The sequence below is a fragment of the Anopheles cruzii genome, chromosome 2, assembly GCF_943734635.1.
Source record: "Anopheles cruzii chromosome 2, idAnoCruzAS_RS32_06, whole genome shotgun sequence".
NCBI classification, from domain to species: Eukaryota; Metazoa; Arthropoda; class Insecta; order Diptera; family Culicidae; genus Anopheles; species Anopheles cruzii.
Genome location: NC_069144.1, coordinates 27,280,247 through 27,290,287, shown reverse-complemented (window position 1 = coordinate 27,290,287; position 10,041 = coordinate 27,280,247). Strand labels below are relative to the sequence as shown.

Sequence of the window (10,041 nt, the reverse complement as noted above, 5' to 3'; positions counted from 1 at the left end):
TACAACATGATCATCTACGGCGCCCTGCGTTATTCGAGAGTGACACCTCGGCGGCGTGAGGTGTTGGGAAGAGCACTGTGCTGTCTTCTGGTGTGGTTTGGCGTTTTGTTCGCACTTCTTCCTCATTCTGCTCCTGGGAGAAGTTCTTGCGCTCGGGCATCCTACACTTAACATGTCTAACGGCGTACACTCCATAAAAATAGTCCTATTATGCAACATTCAGCAGTTTTATATGCCCTTCGGTTAAGGATTATAGCCAACACTAGGTATTGTATGGGTGTGTGTGTATATATAAATCTAGAATATGCAGATATATAAATAGTCATTAAATACTTTGTTTCCAATTAGCCTACTAAATGCATCGGTCGATAGAAATATGTAAAACTTTATAAAAGCATCTAACAACACGTGGCGCGTACTCTATCCGGACTCCGTGGCACGTGCGCCGCTCAAACACAATGCGGACAACAACGGTTTCTGAGACTGGCCCTTTGGGATTATGGATGCTATGTTCGTTCGATTTCTTCCGCGTCAGCTCCTGCATCCTGGTGGTGTCCCACGATTCCCTTAAACACAGGACAGGACGTCGGAGGCGAAAGTGTGCAACTCCAAGTCCGTAGATGGCTGATGCTACGAACGGTTGCTCTTTCGCTTCCGGCCTGGTCTCTCTATCTCTCTCTCTCTGTCCCTCTAAACAAGCCATTCGGTGGCCAACGGAAACGTGAGCTTTCCACGGAATGCGTACACATCGCGGGCATAGCACGGAATGGTAACCTTCTCGGCAGGACCGGGTCCGCGCTGGAACAAATCGAACGGATAGCAGCCAGTTGTGGCACTGCCTCCTATCAACAGCACTGTCGAAGCCACCGGCACTCCTGCGTAGGCCGGGCGGCAAATGGGGTCCACGGTGTGCCTCTCAAAATTCCGGCATCGGCGATGATGTCGATGTCCGTAACGGTGGCCCGCTTCGGGATGGGAGGAAGTGTTATCATAGCTATCATGTTTACCATTACCAGTGACACAGGCGTATCTACCCTCTTGGCTACCAAGAGTACATCTATGGCTACGGCCACTATTACTACTACTGCTGGTGCTGCTGCTGACAGCACTACTACTACTACTGCTACTATTACTTCTTCTACTGCTACTAGAACACACTCTATCGCGGCTACAGCGATGGTTACTACGACAACGATCATGGTTAGCGACGGTAATGGTGACGTTCGGGGAACAACAAGAGTTCGTTGGTGAATCGAGGCGCACGAAGACGCCGCTGGGCCAGCGGGCCCGCCGCAAGCAGCTTTCCTTGGCGCAATCATGTCAGACGGCGGTGCCGGTGTACAGCTGGCCGGGGATGGCCGTCGGTATCAGGGGTTCCGGCTTGAACGTGCGTCTCAATCGCTGGAAAAGGAAACCAGGTTACGGGAACTCAGCCGCGTTCGATTCAAGGAGTTCCTTGAGGTGGCAGCTTACCTCCCTGCAGTTGCCAGGACTTTTCAGAAACTTGTAGATCACATACGTCGGGATGCAGAGCACCGAGGACAGTGTTAGGGCCCAACCGGCGGCCACACTCCACTCCGGATACTCGTACTCCTCGCCGAGCATTTCCTCGTATCCCAGGAGCGAAAATATTAGGATGCACTGCGAAAAGAAGGAGAACGTTAGAGCACCGCCATCGGCCTTTTTGGAAGCGGTTCCCTACTTACAAACAGAAACGTCGGGCTGATGTACTTCCAGCAGATACGCCAGAAGAGCGACGGTTTCTTACCCAGCATCTGCTCGATGTCGGCGGAGAAGTTCTCGACCCCGTAGAACCAAAAGACGCCGGCCGCCTCGACGAACACGACAAACAGGATCGCCAGCCCGGGACCGTACACGTTGAGGAAGTTGACCAGATAAACGCCACCCTGACAATTAGAGAGTGATCCCATTGATTGTACAACTCTGCGCTCTGGTTTCCGGGAAATTTTATGAAAAACTCCCAAAGGGACGACCCCGAATGAGTTGGACGAATGTAATGAAATGAAGCTACCCACAAGCACATGTAGCTCCATCAGTTCCAGAACCGGCGCACCCGGAAAGGATAGAATCTTCCCGCAACTCCGTGAAGGCGCGGCGGTGGCAAATAAATCGCTGGACCTCGTCTACGTCGCGCACCCCTCTGGATTCGCCCTCCATCGAGGGCTCATGCATAAAAACATGACCACCACCAGCGGGGCCATTATCACAAATACGGCGCACCGTATCGTATCGTAAGTGATTGAATTAACTCGGACATTATTTATCACTTGCCACCGCCACCACCGCCGCCGACCGCTGATGTTCTGACGAATGGAGGCGCTAAACACTCGTAGCCCGGATCGGCGATAAGCAGACGGAAACCGAACGCTTCACTTATCAATTCAAATGGGCCACAAACACTTCCTCAGGCGGAGGGCTCCCCGGACCGTGGCTGATCGTTCACACTCGGTGCGCTTGGTGATTCCTCCGCTGGCTCACTCAGGACACTCGTAGTAACGGACCGGACCAAAGGGGATTGAAATTGATTTTTCTTTTACTTCCCTACCCGACCAGTGTCTGTCCAGGCTTCCGGGGGACGTAGCAAAACCAACACCATCGAGGCGAACTCATCAAGGAAAGCCCCCCACACACACACACACACAGCTCGTTTGGCACCTCTCAAGGATCTCAAGTGACCGCCACAAGTGGAACGGTCCTTCTACGTTTTCCGTTTATCTTCTACCGGATCGATCGGAAAGGTTTCCTGAATTTTATTCCGAACCGTTCGTCACCCTGTTAGTTCTAGCTCCCTTCTCTCCACTTCCCATCTCCACCCTCTTTGATGTTTGACCGCAAAAACCCTAGATTTTCCGATGCTCGGCCTCGGCCTGGCCAGGCCTTTCTTTCCACTATTGGAAGGAGCGAGCGTTTTTTCCCCCGGACAGGCCCTCCAAAGGACCGAACCAACCGTTTGAGAACCGGCAGCTGATACCTCGGTTGGCTCGGTGGCTGGTGGGGGGAAAGTCAACACAGCGGAGATTACTCCGAGCAATTGGCACAAATGAGTTGAGAATCGAAAGCAATGGAGAAAGTATGTAGCGCGCTTCTTCAAGGCGCGCCAAATGGGAGACTTAAACGCCCGGTAAAGTGGCGTAATTAGGAGAGCGTCACTTACGTATGTCATTGTTGGCAGTGCGCAGATGAAGATGAGTGCGAGCAGGACCAGCACAAACAGTTCCCGGCGGCGTCCGATCGTACGCGGGTACTCGTCGCACAGGGCCGTAATCATCGCTTCCAGGCCGCCGAACGTCGAGTCGAGCCCGAGCGTGATGAGCATCAGGAAGAAGATGATCGACCAAAACACCGAGCCCTTCATCATGGCGATTGCCTCCGGATAGACGATAAACACCAGACCAGGTCCCTCCAGGCCGACCTCCTCGATCGACTTGTTCTGCACGTTCGCCATGTAGCCGAGCACGGAGAAGATGACGAACCCGGCCAGAAAGCTCGTCAGACAGTTGATGCTGCTGGTGAGCAGGGCGTCCCGGTAGCAGTTGTTGTTGAACTTGTTGTAACTCGACAGGGCCAACAGGGTCCCGAAACCGGGCCCGAGCGAGAAGAAGATCTGCGACGCGGCATCGATCCATACCTGCGAAAGCGTTTTTTTTGCATTAAAGGGAACGGTGACGGTGTGGTGTGCGGCCCAAAACTTACACGAGAGTTGTTCAGCTTGTTCCACTGGGGCGTTAGGTAGTAGCGTATTCCTTCGGCGGCCCCCGGCAGCGTGACTCCTCGGGCGAGCAGGATCAGCAGGACGACGTACGGGGCGAGGGCCGTCACCCAGACCACCTTGCCGGCACTGCGGACACCTTTCCAGAGCGAGAAGTACACCAGCACGAACACACCGAAAACGCACAGGGCGAGCGACGGTTTGACCGGCCCCATAAACTCCAGCCCGTGCGATTTGTACTGCTCCAGCACCTGACGCCTGACGCGGAGGATGATAAGGACGGGAGCCAATGTTTTTAATTCTACAAGTTTCGATACGACCAAACCGAGGAAAACCGATAGGATTTGAGGAAGGATTGTGCCACGGAAGGAACATAAAACCCCCCGGGCGACAGAAGAACCGCGTTAAGAAGCCAGTAAATTCTCGGCCAGCGCCATTTACGACCAAACACAACCCATAAACAACTTCCAAGTGCATCGGGAGTTTGATTACCGTGCCGTGTACTTACTCGAAAAATTCCCGGGCCGGGCTGGCCAACACCGGAATGGCGGCGGCGGCCGGTCCACCACCGGCCATTTCGACGACCGTGGCCACGGTGCTGGTGCTGAGATTCGCTAGCATCGTCGACAGGCTGCTACTGGTCAGCAGGTGCGGGTGCTCCCGGTCCCGGTGGTACAGATGGTGGCCCGCGATGGTGGAGAGTGTGGTCGCGAGTGTCGTCGAATTGGCGGCCAGCGTAACGTCCGTCGGCGACATAAAGGTACTGGCCGCAGCGGTCGTCATCGTCATCAGGGTAGTGCTCGCGTTCCGGAGTGTGGCGTTCAAGCGGCCGGTGACCGGCGAACAGGCATCCGTGTTCCACGGGTTACCACACTTGGTCCACGGCAGCTCGGAGGTGAACGACGCAAACAGGTAGTAGACTGCCCAGCCGATGATGGTGTTGTAGTACATGCCCATGTAGATGTCAATCAGACAGATGGCGTAGCCCACACCTGCGAAGAAGGGACGCGAGCAGTGAGCGGGAGTGGTGAGTCGCGCGAAACGCTGCCTACGGAGCACAGGACTTAGGAGCACAGGAGATTACGGGGAGGTTTTGAAAAATATATGGCCATGGCCATCCGATTGAGTAATTGGTCGGTCGCGCATAAAATCTGATAGTGCTCCGAGCGGTCCGAGCGGGAACCGAACAGGAACGCGCCGCCGAGCACTGGATGCGGCAACACCGGTGATTTACGACACGAAAAGAGCCTATATTTATTGTCACCTCTGCTGGTCTCGGCCTCGGTCTCCTACCACCCGGAGCCAGGGTTCCGGAACGTAATGACATCGAGTAGACGATTCTACTCGGTGGCGGCGGCGGCGGCCATTAAATGTTGAAATCCGCATAATCGACCACAACGACGGAAAGATACCAGTGTAAACGGGAACGGGGTGGGGATAAAAGCGGTCAAGTGCACCCGAAGGAGTCCTTTTTGGGGAGGGTGGATTAAATTCCAATACACGGATGCCGGCTTCGATGTATCGATTTTCTCGGCAATGAGGCGGATTACGTTTACGGGTTATGTGGAGGGAATTACTTTAATCGGCACCATAATGGGGCCTACGCCAACATTTATTGCTCGAATTAGTATTGAGATATTACCTAAACTTTTTTTAATTCATATTCTAACGTCGATCGACTCTAAAAAAATAGTCATAAAACCAGTTTAGATTCTCGGAAGATGACCCAAATCCACAGATCAACTTGCGAAATGGGCCAAGCTTTCAGCACGGCAACGTTGTGCCATTACGTTTCTTGGTATATTTACGAGCTTACAGAAATGATGCCACCGCAGCCTATTTGCCTAGTAGTCGAAAGCCTAGCGTACAGTTTGTGGTTCTAGTTGTTCTGATGTCCGTAAACACTCGTGGCGTTCTCTCGAGAAAACCCCATCGCGGGAACCCGGGTGCTCTCTGCCTGGAAGTATAAACCCAACCACAAACATTTTTTGTTCCCACTTTTTAAAACCACAAGGACGACGTGCAGTCCGCCGGCGGAACCATCGGATATCGGAACCGAGCGCCGGGGGAACGCTGTCCCAAGTGGGATTTTCTTTTCCAGTTCCGGCTCGTCGAGTCGACTTTTCGTTCTCCACGCTGCTGCTCGCACTCGACACTTGTTGCTTGATACGGCGGAGTCCCACACCCGTCCAGGGATTCAGTGATTCAACAAGTTCGCCCAACTACAAACTAAATTGTGGTCCGAGAATCGTTGCCCGGCCCGGCATCCTCTTTGGTACCCGGATCGTTCGAAGACGTCCATTTGTCCGTCATCCATGACCTAACCTCACTCTTGCCGGCCGAGCGGCTGAGCGGCTCTAATGGAATGAAATGGAAAGCCCCTGTTACTGTTTATTTGCTCGATGCTAATCACCAAATGGAGCCCCAGACAAAGTCAATACAAGTCCACCCTGTCTTTGCGGCGACTGCCAGTCTTTTTCCTGTTCGATATCAATTAATCAGTGTCGCTGGTTCGTCTGATTCTGCGTGCCAAAGGCGAGTCGGCGAATTAATTGCTCGTGACAAACGCTCGGCCACATTACCAGTACGCCATGATTTGAGGGAATCTGGCCATAACAAGGAAACGGCCCGGCCCCCGAACTAAATCGGAGGGACACACCCTCCGGCTCGGGCTCCGCGTCATCATCCTTCGAAGCAAACCAGGGCAAGGGAAGTTGGAAATTAATTTCCAAACTCATCCCGCATTGCGTGTCGTGCGCCCGACGACGGACGAACCGTCCGTCATCTTTGCCCCATAATTTATGGCACTCCGGTAGCGGAACTTTTACCCGAGAGGTTGACGTTACACACTCGCCCGCCAACCAACCAACCAACCACCATCTCTCTGGCGGTGTGGTCGAAGGAACAGTAGGCTTTGTTTATGACGTTATCACCCGAGAGCGGTCTCCGTGATGATGGGGGCTCTTGTTAGCCTTCTAAGGGACCTACGGGTTGACGCTGGAAATTACGACCCGATTCATGCAAAAAACCGACGTAACTGTCACTTGCGCTGCGCGCTGTTGTCTGTGTTCCGAGCGACGAGCCCTGGCGATTTTAAAGATGTTAGAAATTAATTTTCTTCTCGGTGTCCCTGGTGGTGTACGGACAAGACATGGTAGATTGGCCAGCGCCTTGACGATGATGGGTAAGTTTTCGTGCCCCGTGCCCGTGCGGCGTGAGAAAACCGAAACCGGGTCGCCCAACGCCACTTCGGTCCGATTCGTCGAGTTTTGGAGTACGCCATCACCAAGGCCATCATCGTCATCGTGCTTCTCGGCTCCTGCAGGATGTCTAACTTTCACATATCCGATCCTTACCTCCAAGGCGGCTCATCGACGCATGAAAGGGTGGCAAAATTTAATCTAATTCTTTGCCTCAACTCGCAATCTCCGCAATCAATACCTTTTCACAATGAGCGCTTCCTGGGCCCGGCCACTGGGCGGCTTCTTAAGGCGGCACCGGCGACCATGGTTTCGGAGGTGGTGTAGGTCGGCAACTTACGCCACCGTTGCTGTTTTGATAAATGGAGCCTAAATTGTCTATTCAGAAACAATTTTAAATCATCATCCTGTCTGTTTCCGGTGGCATCAAGTCTTCCTAGGGCGAGGCCTTTCTTGGCGGCTCATACCGAACGATACATTTCTAGAGCAACGATCAAAACGCTATGACCTTACATTCGATAGCGGAGCGTAGTAGAGAGTTTTGCGTGTGTCGGACCAGAGAACTAGAAGAAGAACTCCTTTGCCAAGCTTCTCATTCGATCCCGACCTGTAACGGCTTCGCCGACCGAACCAAATGCACTCGATACTCACCGACAGCAAACGAAGCTTATCAACGAAGCACCCACCCAGCATTGGGGCTCTGGCAATAAAAACCGGTAACACAACCCCGCGGGAACCGTGCCATCGTGAGGATTCACAATGGTCCGTGTCGCCATTAAGCTGTTGCTGCGCCTTTATCGGTTGCCGTACCGTGTTCAGGTGTCCGGATAATGCCGCTGATGCAATCCTTCTCGTGACGCAGAACTTGAACCAATAATCGTTAGCACTTGGCAGGTTCCACGCGTGACCTGGTTTCCGTGCATTTCACGTCGGGATCGTTTCCATTTTATAAAATGTGCTGGAAAACAAACCCAGATCACCAGATTCGAGAACCCAAGTGACGTTGGCGCTGAATGAAACGCTTATTCAAACCTTCAAAATCCAACCTCAGACCTCAAACATATCCGCTGCAAAGGCTGCCCCGGCTGTGGCGTAAGCCCTTTTCGATTGAGGAACTCAAAACTCCGGCACGCCTCCGTGGTATTTACTCGCTCGCAGGATCCGCGCGCCACAGAAGAGCCACATAATCCTTCGCGTGAAGATGAATATCCTACCGCTTCAACAGCAGGATGCGGTACGACGGTTTGATTTGTTGATTTATTGAGTGAAAACTATGAGCGATGGAGGCGGTGATTGGGAGGGAACCCCATGGCGCGGAATGGCGCGTTTGATGCCGTGGAGAGAAAAATCGCGGAAAAGGCAAGGGAAATCATCTAAATGATGTGGAGGCTTCTTCCTTCTCTTCGGGGCCCTCCATCACACCACAACTTTTGATTTTCCGACTCCACTTCCGGTGCAATTGTAACCATTATACCGCAGGCACGCGCGCCCGTCAGACAGGTGTGCGTGTGTCTGTGTAAATGTTTGCCGACGGTTCTTTTCCCGGGCGATCCGGCCGTTCCTTGCTGTGGCGCGGGGTCTTGATTGCTGCGCCAAAGCGTAGCTGTAAACGATCCTGGGGCCAGTTGATTTCTTATTTTTTGCTGTGCTTTCTTTGACTTCCGCCGTTTTTTTTTGCGCGATAGGAAACCTATCGGTTCGATCCGGCCGACCGGATCGATCGTTGGGAAACACGGGAAATGTCACGTACGGTTTCCCGTGTCGTCCATTTCTCGCTGTCCCGCAGCATCGGAACTTTTTTCTTTAACCGAACTTCGGTAGCTCTCGGCAGGGTCTTTCACTCGAAACAAATGAGAGGGATCGACTGTCCACAAAAAATGGTAAATTGTTTCAATGTTCTAACGCGCGAAGGACATTTGGGAGCACGGGTCACTGGCGACCGTTCACTAATCTGCTTAACAGCCTTTTCCTGCGGTTTGCCATTTTACGGTTCATTTGATGCCCGCAAGCCTTCAACCTGGCGAACTGACGACCTGGCTTCTGTTGCCAAATTAAAAGAGCTGATTATTTTCCTCGGGCGTTCCTGAGACTTTTTTTTATTGTTTTAATCGGTCGGAAGTCGTATGAATTTAATGACTTTGCTTCAGTACTTTATTTGGTTAAATTAAATTCGGCATTGTTACCGCCGGCTTACCTTTCAGTGCCGGACAGATGCGCTTCCAGATCGTGAGACAGCCGCACCGGTGGAACTGACCCAGGGCCAGCTCCATGTAGAACAGGGGCAGCCCCCCGAACAGCAGCATGATGCAGTACGGGATGAGAAACGCTCCGCCACCGTTCTGGTAGCAGATGTACGGGAAGCGCCAAACGTTGCCCAAGTCGACCGCGAACCCGATCACGGCCAGCAGGAACTCCGCCTTCTGGCTCCACGTTTCGCGCTGCCGCTCACCGGTCAGCGTCACGACGAGGCTCCGCTCCTTGCTGTTCAGGATCTGGGCCGTTTCGGCCGTGGCCATCGGCAGCGGCGACGGTAGTGCCCGCTTGCCCCCGTCCGACGAGCTTCCGTTCGAGGCCGATTCCTTCGCCGTCGGGTGTCCGTCCGGTGGCGGCGGTGGCTCCTGGCGCCCGCCGACGCTGCCCCCGACGGTGCCCGCTCCGGTGGTGCCCGTGTCGGTTCCGTTCGATCCGCCGGTCGCCGCGTGCCACGAGTCACGCTTTCTAGCCCCGACCCGACCGGAGCTTCCTCCGGAACCGGAAGAGTTCGCGGTCCCCGGTTCGTTCCCCATCGTGCCGTCACGGGTCGTTCCCTTTGCTCGATTCGGTCCCTTCCCTTTGTTATCCCTTTCTCTCGCGTGTTCTTGCTCGCTCTCTTTCGCTCGCTCTCTCTCTGTTCAGGAACTTGGAACGCCAAACTGCAGTCCGAAATTACGAACGATCCGGAACGATCGCTGGAATGCTTCGCGGGCCTCCCTTGTTGTCCATTATTATTGTTGTCCTCGGAGGAGCACACTGCCTCGGAGCTGCGCCGCTCTTCGCTCTTCCTGGTCCACAATCACGACGGTGCACGCTGCTACGCTGCTGCTTCCGGTCTGCCGATGACGACGAAGACGA

At 53.7% G+C, this 10,041-nt stretch overlaps 1 protein-coding gene across 1 annotated transcript; it reads right to left on the bottom strand.

The window, feature by feature from the left end:
* Positions 1 to 1,320: 1,320 nt before the first annotated feature.
* LOC128268269 (sodium-dependent serotonin transporter) lies at positions 1,321 to 9,716 on the bottom strand. The gene is made up of 7 exons (XM_053005318.1): positions 9,125 to 9,716; positions 4,239 to 4,722; positions 3,715 to 3,988; positions 3,176 to 3,649; positions 1,707 to 1,907; positions 1,474 to 1,641; positions 1,321 to 1,401 (listed from the first exon to the last, which is right to left on the bottom strand). Exons 1-7 carry the CDS (start codon positions 9,714 to 9,716, stop codon positions 1,321 to 1,323), a joined length of 2,274 nt encoding a protein of 757 aa, XP_052861278.1.
* Positions 9,717 to 10,041: the final 325 nt, after the last annotated feature.

Bases quoted from the DNA above. Each gene is read 5' to 3' on its own strand.
- LOC128268269 (XM_053005318.1), bottom strand. From the start codon at position 9,716: ATGGGGAACGAACCGGGGACCGCGAACTCTTCCGGTTCCGGAGGAAGC. The intron at 4,723-9,124 runs GTAAGCCGGCGG...CCTTCTTCGCAG, and splicing joins CATCTGTCCGGCACTGAAAG to GTGTGGGCTACGCCATCTGT. The intron at 3,989-4,238 runs GTAAGTACACGG...CCTCCGCGTCAG, and splicing joins CCGGCCCGGGAATTTTTCGA to GCGTCAGGTGCTGGAGCAGT.